A 17229-nucleotide genomic window follows, 5' to 3' on the forward strand; every position below is an offset into this window, starting at 1 on the left:
TGCCTCACCCCCTGGAACGACTCGTTCCACATTCGTGGAACACAAAATTATAACTTCTCTGTCTCCTTCTTCTTCCTCCTTGTTTCCATCCGAAGGCATCTTTGCTCCCTCTCCGTTCCGTCTCGTTCTGTCCCGTCCCATCTGCATATCAAACGATACATATAATTTAGTCTCATCCAGTTCCACAAGATCTTATTTGGTAAGAAAAGTGTCTTAGTCAAACAATCCTATCAAATATCTTCTCAAAATATCCAACTAACCTACCGACAACGACCCACGTAGAGATGCAAACTTTGTGTTACCATTATTTGAGTACTATATATGATGATATTTGGAGTATCAATCTTTACACTTTCTTAGCTAAACTTGCAAGCACAAAATTCATATAGAACCGACCAAATTATTTATGCTCATCACAAGTTTGCAAATCAGTACTACAAGGAAGTTGAGGAGTGGGTGGAACGTGGGAGAGAGAACTAGTTAACTATCAATAATCCGTGACGCCAGTCGATCATCATCCATTGCAATCAATCAATCATGAAAGAAAGAAAGGATAAAGTTTAAATCCAAACCAATGAGCAATACAATATTAAAACGTATTAGGAAACCAACTTTCAACTTACCACCCTGTCTTCCCCCCATTTGTATAATCTACTGACACATAAGATGTGTTTGCAAAAATAAACAATCTCAAACAAGCAACTGAGTAATCACCACGGTATGGTCTAATAATTATGAATGAATTTTAGGCCTATATTTCAAAAGATACCTCAGAGGTTCGATTCTTGGCATTGATGAATCATTGTACATGATGGTGATCAGAAAGAGACTACAACGCATCTGTGAGTCTTTACGACCTTTGAAAAGATGGATTGTTTTGGTCAAAACCACTAACTGGTCTTTTTTTTTTAAGAAAGAAAAACAAGTAACTGAGCAAGTGCATAATCATAATTAACCAACTACCATTATTTTTTATGCATTAATGGCAACCATCCCCCTTACATGATAATAAACATTTCAAATAGTTGCCGATAATGATAAACAAGGTGGTGAGCCTTACTATTATCATTTGAAGGTTGTGAGTAAAAATATTTTCAAAAAAAAAATATTAAAATAAAAATTGGCCACTAGGGTTTGTATACTTGGTCAAATTCCAGAGTACCATGTACGTAAAATGCCATATTTTTCCATGCATGGTTGGGGTGGGTGTGACGCTAAATTCTGTCCACAAAAGACCTTCTGCCTTGGATGCTTGGTAGGTCACCTTAATCTTAGCGGAAGTCCTTCCACCAAAATAATGGAAGAAAGATTGATAACCATGCTTGTGCATTTGGCGTTCCAAGGATTTTCCTTGACTCTTGATCGATATGACTCATGATATTGACGCTTTAATAGTTTCTTTGTGGGAGTTATATAAAGATTTTTAAGTATACTTCCTAGTATTCTATATTTTTAAAGTTTTTAATTGTTATATTTTTATTTTTTTATCAAATATATAAGGGCCAAAATCTAATGATTAAATTGTAGAAAAACTAATGAAAAATTCTTAAAAACTTTAGTTTTAATGAAAAATGACAAATACATGTGTGAGTGAATAGTACCGAAAAAGGTAAAAATGTAATTTTTCATTAAAAATAAATAATACCGAGAGTGTTTCATTAAAATTCAGTTTAAATTTTTTGGAATATAAAATACTCAAAAATACTGCAGAATTGTCGACATTGTACATGGGGTTGGAAGAGTGAAACATTTTCTCTTACCGACATGGTTCTTCAAATTTGGATGGGGTAGTTGGCTGTCATCCAAAATTTTTACTCGATCTAAATTAATCTCATTTGAAATCATAGTTGGAGACAAATTTTAGATTTGTATTTTACATGGCACTTTCTGAATTTGATTTCTAGCGCTGGTGAATCACACGACTGTAACTAAGAGGAGGCTAAAATGCATTTGTGAGTTTTCTTGACCCTCGAAAATGTATACTTCTAAAGCGAAACCACTAGTTGGTCATTTTTTAAAAGAAATAATCTCATGGTAGATCGTAAATCTAGTGAAAAACAATACTTCATTTATCTTTATCTAAAACAACAAATACAGGTGCCAATGAGTTCAAATTAACACTATTTTAAGAGATTGTGAATAGAACGTGTTATTCTGTAATTTGATTTACGAAAATAAATTGATTCATTGGTTTTGTTTAGGTCCCCCAATGAGGAGAGATTTTTTAGTGTCACCGGTACACAGGATGGTACATCACGTGTCATTATACAAATGGTAGGATATATGCGCTAAAAAGTTAATAACTTAAAAAATAAAATTTCTCATAATTCTTATTAAAACAAGTGATGTACCATTTTTGTTTCCGTCACAATTAAAAATTTATCGCCAGCGAGCCTCTTAAACTCCTAAACTAATCGTAAATTCGCAATCAATATTGTCAATGTCTCAAAAACCTTCTAAAAAAAAGTCTTCTGTTCTAGACATGCAAGCGTGGCACGAAAGGTTGCCAACCACACAACATCAACCAGCTCGACAAAGCACATTACTACATTAGAAATTGAAATTCTTCTGTTTTCACATGGAATTCACTCCCGCTTTGTTCCACATTCCACCCAAAGGAACATGACCCAGTTATCATTTTGCCAAGTAGGACAATGGGAAAATTTTAGTATGTTTCAGAATATTTTGTATATCAAATGTTTTATTGTTATTTTATTTTGTTTGTGGTTACAGTCAAACAGATGATGTATCACAAATAAAAAATTACGTTAATCAACATTTAAATAATAATTTAATCATCATGATCCACATTATTTGATTTACAATATTTAATTTAACATTACCATAATTTGAAATACATGCCGACAATATATTTATATAAGTTTGTAGGAAAAACAAAGGAACATCATTAACCCATACAGCCTTATATTACACGACCACAAGCATACCGACCATCCCACCACCAAGAGCGGCCGCGTGGCCCTTCCTTCCCTGGACATCTCACTATAATACAATTAACACGTAGGTTGAATTATTCAAACCCTAGCTCAAAACTCCTGCACGTTACATTTCTTGAAGCTAACGTTACTAAATTAGGATATACTTTGCATCCCCTTATGTGGGTATGCACATATTCTTTTCTTTGTAAATAACATATTTTTATGGAACAAAATTAATGATTTGAACTTTTTAATTTATTAATTTTCATCTGAATATCACTCTTTAAAAAAAATCATTCAAATTAGAGATCATTTAATCATCTAAACATATCAAATAAACAGACATTCATCATGAATATGCATGTTAGGTACCTAGACTTTCGATTTATTCAGTACATTTGAACAACGAAATGACTTCCAATTAAAATGAGTTTTGTAGGGATGATCTTTAAATAAAAATTAAATAATTAAACGGTTCCAATTATAAAATTTGTACCGTAAAAATGCACTATTTCGGAAGGGGTGAACAAGCTCATCCCCAAAGAAATGAATGCAAGTATTATCCATTGAATAATTGTGAATATTCCACTATTACTAATCTCGATTGAGCAATAATTTTTCATAGCCACGAATCCACCGTTTCACATTTGCAACTGTAGAGGGCGGTTTGTGATATTCCAATTTTCCAGTGAGGGGACCGAAAGGTTGTGAGAGATAGCAAAAAGATGCACCCATCTCTAGGCTAATTCCCTGTGGGCCATCCAGGATCACTTTTGGAGCTCGCAACATTCAGTTTTATTCCCAGGTGATCCTTACTAATCCATATGAAGTTAGGTTAGCTACTTCCCTCAGTGGGGATAAGGAATTTCAGAATATAAAACCCGAATTAAATGGGATTTTTCCTATCACAATGCAGTTTACATAAAACCGATAGATCCCAGGTATAGTCAATCTCTTTTGTATGTAAGAAAAACTGAGATGGTATAACTTTCCATCTCTGTGACCCTCTCCATGTCATGCTTGGCCATGAGAATAATCATCGAGTTATAACCTGTATATGGTGCATGACTTTCATACCAACGATCTACATTGAAAAAATAAGTCTTCAACCAGTGTACAAGTTTTTGGGCAATATTTATGAGATCCTAATTAATTATTTGGTTTGAAATTTGCTTTTAGTGAGAATTGATCATAAAATATCTCACTAACAAATGAGAAGAATAACACTAGACCGTAATACTAATGACAGATAAATGTATTTTAGTTAAGTAGACTCTAATAACGTCACATGACTATATATTACGAAAAAAATTACTCGTAGATGAAGTTTTCCACTCGTTAAACATGCATATGATATTTTTTTTTCTTGCATGGAAAAATATGTATAGGAAAATTCATCACACGAGGTCAAGTATATTGGGTTCTCTTTTCTATTTATCTATATCATTAACACCAGTTTAAAAATAGCTTATTATTAAACTAGGCACCATTCATTGGCAATATTGTCGTTTTTTTTTTTGTTGACAAAGAGGAAGACAAAAAATGAAAGATTACATAAAAATATCATAAGGCCACGAAACTCCAATTATATTTACAACTAGCAAACAACGACAAAAAAAAAAGGAACTTACTAAAAAAAAACTAAACCCAAACTACGTGATAAGAATGAAAATCTTATTTATCATGACAATCCACTTTTGGCTTACAATTCAAACCAATGCACTATAATTTGAGGATTGTGGGGTTACATTTACAAAGTGGGATTCAAATCAAGGCACTATAATTTGAGGTTGTGGGGTTACATTTACGAAGTGGGTCGGATATTCTAAGGATATATAATATTTCTTAATTTGCATGTTTTTTTTTTCTTTTCTTTTGTATTTTTGTTTCTATTTGTATAGGTGGCTGCCCAATGCTCACTGCAGCCCTCACTCTCCAACAAATCGTGCAAACACCTTGGAAGATTTTTTTCTTGACATGTCTTCCACTTAACATATGTATAAGTACAATTAAAACATTGCCAAATCCCCATGTAGACCAGTCAAAGCAGATAATTGGGATCTTAAAAATGCTTTTCTCCAATCGGGTTCAGATAATAGCTGTTAGAACTGACCACTTCAAGATAATATTACATTTGCACGAATACTATTGGGGCAACATTTTTAGATATGTTAATTTCTACGGGGTACAGAGGAGCAATTTCTTTAATGCATTTAGAATATAATCACGAGGCATTGCTATTTTCTTAAATTATATCTACAAATTTATTTTTTGTTTTAGTATACGTCAAAAGTGGATAGTGAAAATCTCTATTGTCTATAGTGTTAATGGTATCTCTCGCTGCTATTATGTATTATGTATAGAGAGAACGGAATATTTGTATATTCAATAACTTATATCAACTCGTTGCTCTAGTTCTCAACTCAATTAAGCCTACTATTAAACTGGTTGAGTTATTTGAAAATAGCTTATTCTGCCGCTAATGAGTCTATGTTACGATAACGGAATATCCACATGAATGGTTAGTTTTTGTTATTGATGCTTAGTGCAGCATTGTTGGCTTCTATTGTCTGTCTTTGTGGAAGCTGCAACTTTTTGCTGCTTATTTTTATTATCTTTTCTTTTTAATATATTTTATTTATCAAAAAGAACTTTGTTGTCTACTTTTATTATAATGTGAGAATAAGACCTATAAAAATTTATCCCGATGTCAGGATCATTCATATGAATGTCAATAATGAAAATATATATATTTGCAGGGGAAGAAGAGGATCCGGTCCGGATCTCTCCCATCAAAGGTCTAGGATCAAGTGATCCGGACCATTGAAATTTGATCAAATGATTAAAAACAGGGGATCCCTCTAAAGTTATAATAATTGTAGCCGTTGAATCAAATTTCAATGGTTCGAATCATTTGATCCTGGGCCTTTGATGGGAGAGATCCGGGATCCTCTTCCATTTGCAGGGACCAGTAAGTACGTGTATACATACATATATATATATATATATATATATATGCGTAGTAGGTTGCTTTTACTTTACTATATATCATATTTCTTATGCATGCATGCAGTGGCGGATCCAGGAATCTTACCCCAAGGGGTCGCAGTGTAAAAGTTCAAATAAAAATTTAGGATGGAAAAACATATTGAAAATGAAATCATAGTACTTTCATTCATAATTCATAATGGAAACAATATTACAAACTATAATTGTCCACGATGAGGTTTCATATTTTGAAAACGAAGCATTATAGCTTCATTTTCAATACAAGGAAAAATATCTCTCTCAATATAAACAAGCAAGCTATCACTCAACCATTGATCTCCCATTTTGTTCCTAAGTGGACCCTTAACAATATTCATGACAGAAAATGCTCTCTCCACTGAAGCAGTTGCAACTGGTAAAACTAAAGACAATGTAATGAGCAAATATACATAATTGAATACTTGATGCTTCCTTGTCTCCACCATTTTTTTTGCAAGATCACCAATCCCTTCCAATTGAGAGAAATCACTACTGGAACACACATAATGAATATAAATCTCAAGTTGATCTTCAAGCGCCAAACGATCTTCATCCGAAAAGTCTTGAGGATAAAATTGAGCAAGACGAAGTAACTTTGGTTTATCAAAAGCTACAAATGAATCTTTCGGACTTAAACATGCCATACAAATAAGCAACTCGGTATTTACCTCATTAAAGCGATCCTCTAACTCTGTAATTTGCTCATCAATGACATAAATAAAGAGCTCCACACGATAATGATGACGATTTGTCTTTATTGGAGCATAACGCCTTGACCTCCCTGGAAGTATAAATGCCTCTTCCATGTTAGGAACATCAATATGATGTTTTTCACAAAAAGAAGATACTTCATCAACCAATGCATCGAACCCATTATTCCTCATCCAATATAGCTTTTCCTTGCATGATTTCACTAAAGCCATTGCATTCACAATTTCTTGATCTTTCCTTTGCAATGCTTGTGACAAATCATTTGTGAGTCCCAATATGACTTTCATCAAGAAAAGGTGAAACACAAACTCAAAAGTAAGTATCACTCTCATTAACGTATTTGCTTCACCCGCACTTTCATTGGGATTATCATCAATAACCATTTGAAGCACATGAACCACAGATGAAAACATAGAAATGATGCTAATCAAGGTACCATAGTGTGAGTTCCATCGTGTGTCACCGGCACGTTTGAGACTTGTTTCTTGATTTAAGCCTCGCCCCGTTATAAGACAATCATTTTCAAAAGCTATCACAAGCTCTTCTTGAAGTTGCCCTCTAAGTGAATCACGCCGCTTACAAGATGCTCCAACATGATTAACCACATTATTAGCCGTTGCAAAAAAAGAGGCAATGTCTATATTATTCTTTGCTATGGCAACAAGAGCTAGTTGAAGTTGATGAGCAAAGCAATGAACATAATATGCACAAGGTTGTTCTCTCAATATCTTTGTTTTAAGGCCATTCAACTCACCTCTCATATTGCTAGCACCATCATAACCTTGTCCTCGTAGCTTGGAAATGCTCAAACTGTAGCGAGAAAACAATGTGTCAATAGCATCCTTTAGTGAACTTGAAGTAGTGTCGGTAACATGTTGGATACCCACAAATCTTTCAATTACATGCCCGTTGTCATCCACATAACGCAACACCATAGCCATTTGCTCTTTCACAGACACATCACCTGCTTCATCCACTAATATTGAAAAGAATCTATCTTTTAGACAATCCATGATAGCATCAAGTGTTTCAAGGGCACATGAATTCACAATTTCTTTTTGAATGGAAGGAGCTAGTAATTTGAGATTCCCCGGAGCATTTTCCATCACAATTTCTCTAACTTTATCATTATTATCTGCAAGGAATTGCAATAACTCCAAGTAATTTCCCCTATTGCTTGAAGTGGCACTTTCATCATGGCCACGAAAAGGAAGACCTTGTCGCAATAAAAACTTAGTGCACTTGATTGAAGCAATCAAGCATGTGCGATAAGCCTTACGAGTTTGGTCAGAGTGTTTGCTCACTGCCGTTTCAATATGTGTAGCTTGATTCATCAAATTTGTAGCAGCTTCTCTAGCCTTATTATGAACACTCCCAACCGGTCCAACATGCATCTTAAATCTTTCTCTCCCTTTCTTCCAATTCTTAAATCCATCTCCAGTGAAAGCTTCACTACCCACTTGTTCAAAATTGGTTTTAAAGAGATAGCAATAGAGACAAAATGCCGCATCTTTAGATACACTATACTCCAACCAATCAAACTCATCAAACCATTGGGGAATGAAGCGTCGATTAATTCCCGACATATTAGTTATTGGGAAATTATGACCTCTAGGTTGACAAGGTCCTTTTTGTAGATATAATCTTCGGACCTCATCTCTCATATTAGCGTCATAATCTATTATTCGAGTTCTTAATCCAGGATCCGCTTGAAGATTACCCAAAACATCATCTAACTGACTTTGTCTTGAACTTGGAGTTCTTGAACTACCAACAGTATTTGAACTATCAACATTATTCGAACTACCCGAACCCGATGATGACTTTCTCTTAAAAAACCGTTCCATAATAATGCTTGCTACATATACAAAATATTCAAAATAAATACTCACAATATAAACAAACCATAAACATAATCAAAATAAATATGAATTGGATTTTCAATTAAATTAAATATCTCATCTTGCATTCTAATTTCTACATATACAAAATAATGAAAATAAAAACTCACAATATAAACAAACCATCAATATAATCAAAATAAATATGAATTGAATTTCAATTAAATTAAATATATTCTACATATACAAAATATTCAAAATAAATACTCACACAATATAAACAAACCATAAACATAATCAAAATAAATATGAATTGGATTTCAATTAAATTAAATATCTCATCTTGCATTCTACATCTACAAAATAATGAAAATAAAAAATCACAATATAAACAAACCATCAATATAAACAAACCATCAATAAAAACAAACCAATAAAAACTCACAATATAAACAAATCATCAATATAAACAAACCATCAATAAAAACTCACAATAAAAACTCACAAAATAAATATGAATTGAATTTCAATTAATTAAATATATTCTACATATACAAAATATTCAAAATAAATACTCACATCACAATATAAAAACCAAGGGAGGAGATGGAGTTGGAGCCGCCAGCAGAGGAGCAGCAAGGGAGGAGATGGAGTTCACGTTGAGGGTTTGGGGGCAGCAGCAGCAAGGGAGGAGAGGAGAGGAGTTGAGGATTTGGGGGTATTGAGTTAGGGTTGAAGGATGAAAAATTGGGGCTTTTAATTGTATAGGGGTCGGGTAGGAAAGGCTGGGATGGGGGGGACACGGTGGGAATTTAATTTTTTTTTTTTTTCGGCCTGGCCCAAAACGACGCCGTTTTGGCCAGGTCATTTAAAAAAATTTCCTGGGCCAAAACGACGCCGTTTTGCCCGTATGTTTTGAAAAAAAAGAAGCGCGCAGCTTCTTCTTCCTCTTCCTGCAGTGCCGAGCTTCGTTCAGGATTTTTGTCGAACACTTGGCGTGCGACTCCGACCCCGACGACCCCGACGACCCCAGCTCCAAGAGGTCGCGTATGGGAGCTTCAAGGTTGTTTCCATGGTTTCCAAGGGGTCGTGCGACCCCGACGACCCCACTGTGGATCCGCCCCTGCATGCATGGTTGTTGGAGTTGACAAAGGAAATGGATGGATACGTTCGTAACGAATTTTTTGGCCCTATAGTAATGTGATTATTGTGTGTCCAATTTGTCGAATATACGCTCTTCTTATATTTAGGTGCTGATTCACTGATTTCATTACGCATCAAGTCAGACTTTATGTATATTAATTCGACCTTATGGAGCCCATGCATGTTGGTTTTTACCCTAAACCCTAATAGTTGGAGCATGTAAAATAGATAGGACCGTATTTTTGTTTGTTCTTTTTGAGTGAAGGGTTAATAGTGCTTAATTTCTTACAACATTGCTAAAAAGTGCTTTCCTATATGGAGCACTTCAGCACCTGAGAATAATTTCTAATTTTATATGAGTAATGTTACACTCATTGCATTTTTTATATTACGTTTGTACCACTTCTATAAAAGATGTAAAGTTCATAAACACATTTAAGTCTTATCTTTATTAGAGAGAGAATTCAAATATGATACAAAAGATGTAGTAAAAGTGGCATTACTAAATCACTATCTTTTCCTTAATTGAGCTCAAGAATTCTATAAAAGTACCATTAAATAGAAACAACCAGTGATAAACTACCCACATGATCACACACATTCTTCGCTCCTCTAGCGAGAGCCATTCTAACTTTAGTGTGAGTGAGTTTCGTTTTCGTTTTTATGCGTAGCTGCGCGTTGGCTCTAGTTATGGCCAGGGTCGGTGGCAGTCTCTTGTTTTCCTTTTCCTTACTGTTTTTTGCAATAATCCCAACCCTGTTCCGTACCGATCTACCCTTCACGATCTCATCTTCTTGCTACTTTCCTTGCCTCTGATTTCACTATCTTGAGTCTCAAATTCCGATCATCTGTTTCCTCTACCATATTCACAAATTGGCTCCATCATTTTTCCACCAATCCTCAATTTGATTTGTCTGCCTTTTCCTACAACTTTTCGCATTTCTACGGGAGGATGTGTAGAGTTTTGTCTCGGGTGTTCACACCATCACCTTTGTTGACCTTTGTTAGTCCTTCTTGGTGTTCACCCTTGTTGGTGATGTTGCTCGTCAGATCTTTCTTCCCCGTAGGCTTCCTTTATTTCTTGGTGGCGTACGTTCGAATGGTCCATGGAGGATGGTGAAGTCTATTTCATCCTCAATTTTGGGATTCTGGATGGTGCAATGACATGCGCTAGTGTGTTTATGGGCTTTTTTATATTGAAAATATGATTTTAGCCCTTAAAACTTAAGTTTACTCAAAGAAAACCCAATGACTAGGATCCACATAAGCAAATTCATTAATTTCATATTACTTCACACATTTTACATTGTTCACATGCCTAAATACCCCTATTACATATTTAATGTAGACAATTAATTGTAAGGAGAGAGTAAATGATTTTGCAACAAGAAAAAAAAACATTAATGTTAAAAATTTATTGCATATTAATTTTTTAGAAAGGCTTTGAATTTTCATAAAACTATTCGATTCAGTTTTTTTCATCCTACTCTTGAATACTTTTGAATTTATCCTTTTTTTTACTAATATATTAGAACATTGTATTTCATTATCTACATTGACACACCCCGATCCTAAAATCAGGGCGTGTTGGCCGTCACGTGGGCGTGACGTAACCAAAAGTGCGACACAGAAGCAAAAAGGATAAAAGAAATACGAAGGAATAAAACCAACTACTAGCAATAATATCCAACTAACATGCTAGAGTGAGTTTAAGTGTGAAACACACATAATCAGAACATAAGTACTAGGTGCAGTCAAGTAGGACCATTACTAAATTATAACACATGAAGGTGAGTCCTACATTTAAGTAGTCTGTCAGAACGCCGTGGGAATCCTCGTGAGCCACCAACATTGCTAACTAAAACCTGGAGGGGCGCAAAACAAGATTGAGTGGGTCAGTAAAACAAAGCTTTTCGAAAATATTTCATTTAATAACACTTATAACCTCTCGTTGTAAAACATGTATACTTTCCCAGAAAATAGTATATATATATATATAACCATATATAACAGCAAATAACTCGAATCACAAGTCTTTAACACTTTCCAGGAAAATATACCATGATATGCTTCAAAACATAATAAGGATGCATCAATATAACAGGTGAAATAAGGAATCAACCAGAGACCTTGCAGTTGTCCTGTACGGCTAATTCTATAGCTCAATATCCAATCCAGCCGGAGTCACCAATTGTGACCTGTACGGCCCTACTCTGCACATAAATCGGAACTATTTGTACGACAAGAATGGTGTAAGAATACGCTCTAGTACTTCTCTCATCAACAGCTGTATAATAATCTAAAGTCACCTACAAGTCGGAACCACCTCTAATGGTCTGTACGACATGTCGGAACCACCTTTAATGGTCTGTACGACATGCACCTACTTGGATCCAAGGTGAGCGTGTGGTGCGGGGTGAATAATATAAGCACTAACACCGGGGGTGTAGGTTATGAGCTCTCAACATAAATCACATCAAACAATAAATCACATGAACAACATAAAACTCACCTGATACTCACATGTGCGTCCACAGCACCATTTAACATATATGCATCAAATACTAGTTCATATATTTCGTATAATATATATGCATGGCATTTTAAAACATACTATCATTTAAATTCAATTTATGGGAAAAGTCAATAGTATATAGGTATATACAGAAAATAACTGCCCACTCACTGGTATGTCGAAGGGTTGTAACCCCCGTGACGCCCTTGAATGCGCTCGTCCTCAGGATAGGTCTCAACTATATGCGAAACAACAATAAAAACGTTATTTTAAAGCACATAGGCAAAACTAGCTAATAACTTCTCATACGATGGTCAATTTGGGTATATGAATATACCACAGTGACCTACTCGACGTCACGGATGTTGAGATATTTTTAGAATAATTTTTCAACGCCACACGCGCCGGGAGAGGCACGGTGCTACGCGCCCCCATGCGCGTCATCCCCTACCTCCAAACGCCGAAAAATCTCGCCGGCACCGGAAACTGGGCAGATCTGTAAATGCCTTTTTCTCGCTCGATTTTGCACAATTTTCCACGAAATGTTCACCAAAATGTCACAAATCACGAGAGGAAGAAGGCTATACCTTTTAAAACTTCCAAATCCTTCGAAAACTCGTCGGGAAATTTCTACCAAAACCGGCCACCTTCGAACTAGAGCTTCCCGACGTCCAAAACTTACAAACGAACGTCCCCGAGCTTCGTGGGAACCTCCTAGAGCTCACTGTGAGCTTGGATTGTCCTAAAAACCAACCATTCAAAAGTTCATGAATAGTGCTCAACTCGGAGCTTGAGTTTTCAATGTGATAACGAACGATTCCTTACCTGAAATGGGTACCAGAGAGTTCGTGTGATCTCCAGGAGCACGATGGTGATCTCAAACACTACAATCTATGATGTTTTGATGGTCTTTGGGTGTGGTCCGTACAAGTTCGAAGGGAGAGAGGGAATGAACTGAGAGAAATGAGAGAGAGAACGTGCGGGAGAGAGAGAATGAACTGATTGGTGTGTGTGTCCTTCTAAGACCCTAACCACACAAAATACACATAATTTTTAATCCAACTTAACTTTCCAAAAACTTAGGAAGGTATGTTTTATTCAAATAAATAAGTCACACATACCTTAGTAACCTTTAAGGGCAATTCTGTTAATTCACATCAACGATAAATGAAATTTCAGGATGGGCTGTGACATACATACACATTAATTTACCTACAACAATTATACCATGGGTGTAATATAATATCTCTTTTTTACAATGATGCAAAATAATGTTTATACCAACAATAAAACGTGCCTAATATATGTACTAATACATGAAAAATAATTTACCTATATTAAGAAGAAATGTAGTTCGATGCATAGTATTAAAAAATACTATGTTACACCCATGTTTATACAACAATAAAACGTGCCTAACATATCTAACAATACACGGAAAATAATTTACCTACAAGTTAGATAAATGTTATTTGGTTGGGTGTAGTATAAATTTTTTTAATAATTGGAAAAAATTAAATATAACTAGGTGTAGTGTAATTTTTATATATATATAATTAGAACAAATTAATTTACCTACCTACTATTTGAAATGTTCATTTCTAATGATGCAAAATGTTCATTACCTAACTACAAATTAATTTCCAATAATTTACCTACAACAATTATACCATGGGTGTAATGTAATATCTTTCTTTTCAATGATACAAAATATTGTATGTACCAACAACAAAACGTGCCTAACATAAGTACTTGTACATGGAAAATAATTTACCTATAACAAAAGAAATGCAGTTTGATGTAAAATCAACAATATTATGTTCCACTCATGTTTATACAACAACAAAATGTGTCTAACATATATAACAATACATAGAAAATAATTTACCTACAAGTTAGAGGAATGTTATTTGATTCAAAATATATAATATAGGTGTAGTATTTAAAAAAAAAAATAATTGGAACAAATTAATTTACCTATCAATTAATATAGGTAAAATTGCTACAAAATATATCACGAAAAAAAAAACTACTTTTCTAGTTTGACATGGATACAGTTAATGCAAACACTTTTTACATTTTATTTCACTTTTTCTACTACTTTTAATTTGGCATAAATTTAGGAATTTGGAAAAGGGACTATAAAGTATGAGTGTCATGAGTGTAAATAAATTGTATTAATAGGTCAATAGTGTTCCCATATGTTTGCAAATTTTAAATTTGAGCTTAAACTGGATCTTTAAAGATAGATGAGTTTTTATCTAGAAATATTGAGTTGTAAAGACTAAAATCCAAGGCACCCTAATTTCTATTTGAGTAGTATTAGAAACACCATACAACCTGAGCAATTTCATTCCTTTATTTATTCACAAAAAACAATAACTTGTCACATGAGTTGGTAAACATGCATAGTTGATAAGCCCCACCTGACGAAAGATTTTTTAATATGATCGGTACATGGGGTGTCATATCATGTGTTACTATACAAATGTTAGGATATATGTGTTAAAAATTTAATAACTTAAAAAATAAAATTTCTCACAACTTCTATAAAAACACGTAATGTACTATCTGTATTCGCGTCACAATAAAAAATTTCTTCCACTTGACGATTCACAAATGACAATTCCAATGAACCAGAAGACACAATGCATGCATGCTACAATTTTCCTATGAAATGGCACGCACTCATTGGTCAATAACCTTTACGAAGAGCAGGTCGTATCCTGTATTGGTTGAAATGATGAATGAAATTTTAGTAATGGTACAGTTACCATATATTTGTATCATCTCTCAAATATAAGTACGATTCATTAACACATACATGTTTTATTTATATTAAAAAAATAATACAAATATATAATAAAAGTAGCATTTTTTAAAAGGCTAATTATATTAACACCCCACAAATTGTTGAATAAACCCCACAAACTTAATGCACCCCACATTTGCTTTTTCACTTAAAGTTTTATCTTAATACACCCACTTACTTTCCCATAATACCCCACCACACCCCACATTCTCAATCTACATCTTATATTTTATACGTACACCCCACATTTTTTTCTCAAATCTTATAACACTCATTTTTAATTTTCAGGGATTGAATCTAATCATATGAACACTAAAAGATGAATATGAATATAGAAGTTTAAATAATGCAGCAAACGCAAGATTAAATAATTATCGATGTCATCGAAATCACTAAAACAATGAAAACTATGAAGTCTGACCTCATATGAAGCTCCTGAAACATCGATTTCGTGTTCCATTCGTCAAAAACAATTTTTCTTAATCAACATGTTTGATAGTTGAGAAGATAAATAATACGCTAAAAGTGATTTGGGGTGTATTTATAAATCTTTATTTTTTTTAAATCTAATAAGGTCAAAATTGTCATTGCATAGTGGAGTAAATAAGTTATTTAATATTAAATTTTAATGTGGGGTGCATTCAACATTTTGTGGGGTGTTAATATAAAAACCCTTTTTAAAAATGATTTCATGATGATAAAATTTATTTTTAGGATTTGATGACCGAAACGGAGTCTTTGTTTCTTTCACAGGCTAGACGGCTTCTTTGCCTCATTCCCATTTCGTGCATGCATGTAACATGTTAAATATATTCAGAGCCGGCGGCCAACTGCTGCCCGGCCACCTTAATTAACACGCGTCTACAATGATTTACAAAAAGTTGAAAATATTAATCATTCTTAATTTTTTTATTATTTTTTTAACAGGTCATAGTATACAATGAAAACAAAACAATGTTACGGCACTATAATTGAGTTATCCAAAATTTAGTATTTATAAAAAATCAATCTAATCCTTATGCTAAAGAGAGATGCCGATTGGTGTGAGTCACCAATTGAAGTTACTCTATGATCTTATTGAAATGGCAAAAGCAGTTGAGGCTTTTAGTATTGGTTTGGGGCTGCAATGGATATTTTTATTTATTTTTAACTGCTTCAGCTGTGTTGTGAAAATAAACAACTGTGAAACAATGCAGGTAAGTGTTTGATGAATTATAATGCTAAAAGGGCTTTTAGCAAAGAAAGATGAGGGTAGGATTGCCAGTAAAAGTTTCATGAATGGTATTGATCACCTGCCTCTAATGAAAAAAAAGATCATTTTTGAGAAGCATATATAGAGCTGCTTCTGCTTTCTGCTGTTTTGGACCTAGGATTTTGAAGAAATTTTTTTTTTCTTTTTGTTTAACAAAATTTAAGCAACCTTAAACCAGCTCCTAGTGTTTTCATTCCCTACAAGTTCATGCCATGAAGCGGCACACTCAGTGGTCTCCTTCATTACTAAACTTGAGGATAATTTTGTTGGGACCAAATTGGTTTAATGTTTTGATGCAGATGTAAATGTTGGTATTAGAATTTAATAAAATCTTATTTTTAAGAAAAGGTTAGGCCGAATCGATTTGGCATCTATCGCATTTCTTCTTGATAAGGCCATTTCCTTAATATTTTCAATATTTTCCGAGTTTGTTTGGTTATATAGCTAGATTTGTTGAGTACTCAGATTTATTACCATATATGTCGACGTGGATAGATTTGATTTACCTTTTTTATTTACCATTACAAATTTCTTAATTAATTGTAATTTGCTTTGGTTAATTCCCTTTATGAGTGTCTTGATTTACCAAAATATCTTCTAAGATTCGTGACATTTTCTCAATCCAAATTCACATTTCAATTAGAAGAAGATAAAAAAAAAATTAATTAAACACTTTAAGTTTTTAACCGTTAAATTTTTTGTTAAAGAATCAATGATTAATATTTTAAAGTTAAAAAAACTCAAAAATCATATACTTTTGAAGCACCATAAAATTTTTGAGAACCTTCATATATGATTGAAAATCCTTCGCTCCTTTTTGGTTTAAACTTAAAAAAAAAATTATAAGAGCTCGTTTGGAAGTGGTGTTAAAATGATTGAAAACATTTTAAAAAAAAATGTTAAGCCAATCATTCGTAAAATTCAAGTGTAATTTGAAAAAATATTTAAATGTTTCTTTTAAAAAGCACTTCAATTATTTTTAAAAACAA

At 33.7% G+C, this 17229-nt stretch overlaps 1 protein-coding gene across 1 annotated transcript; it reads right to left on the reverse strand.

Moving 5' to 3' along the window:
- Positions 1-47: 47 nt before the first annotated feature.
- LOC139192762 (uncharacterized) lies at positions 48-8524 on the reverse strand. Its single transcript, XM_070815431.1, has 3 exons — positions 6635-8524; positions 2933-2991; positions 48-141 (listed from the first exon to the last, which is right to left on the reverse strand). The coding sequence occupies exons 1-3, from the start codon at positions 8522-8524 to the stop codon at positions 48-50; spliced, it is 2043 nt and encodes a 680-aa protein (XP_070671532.1).
- Between the last annotated feature and the right edge of the window lie 8705 nt (positions 8525-17229).

Source organism: Malus domestica, chromosome 16 (genome assembly GCF_042453785.1).
Source record: "Malus domestica chromosome 16, GDT2T_hap1".
NCBI lineage: Eukaryota > Viridiplantae > Streptophyta > Magnoliopsida > Rosales > Rosaceae > Malus > Malus domestica.

Excerpts from the sequence above, each read along its gene's own strand:
- LOC139192762 (XM_070815431.1), bottom strand. The coding sequence starts at position 8,524 with ATGGAACGGTTTTTTAAGAGAAAGTCATCATCGGGTTCGGGTAGTTCG. Across the intron at positions 2,992-6,634 it reads TAGAGGATCGCTTTAATGAG|GGAAGGAAGGGCCACGCGGC; the intron begins GTAAATACCGAG and ends TGAGATGTCCAG. Across the intron at positions 142-2,932 it reads GTCGGTATGCTTGTGGTCGT|ATGGGACGGGACAGAACGAG; the intron begins GTAATATAAGGC and ends TTTGATATGCAG.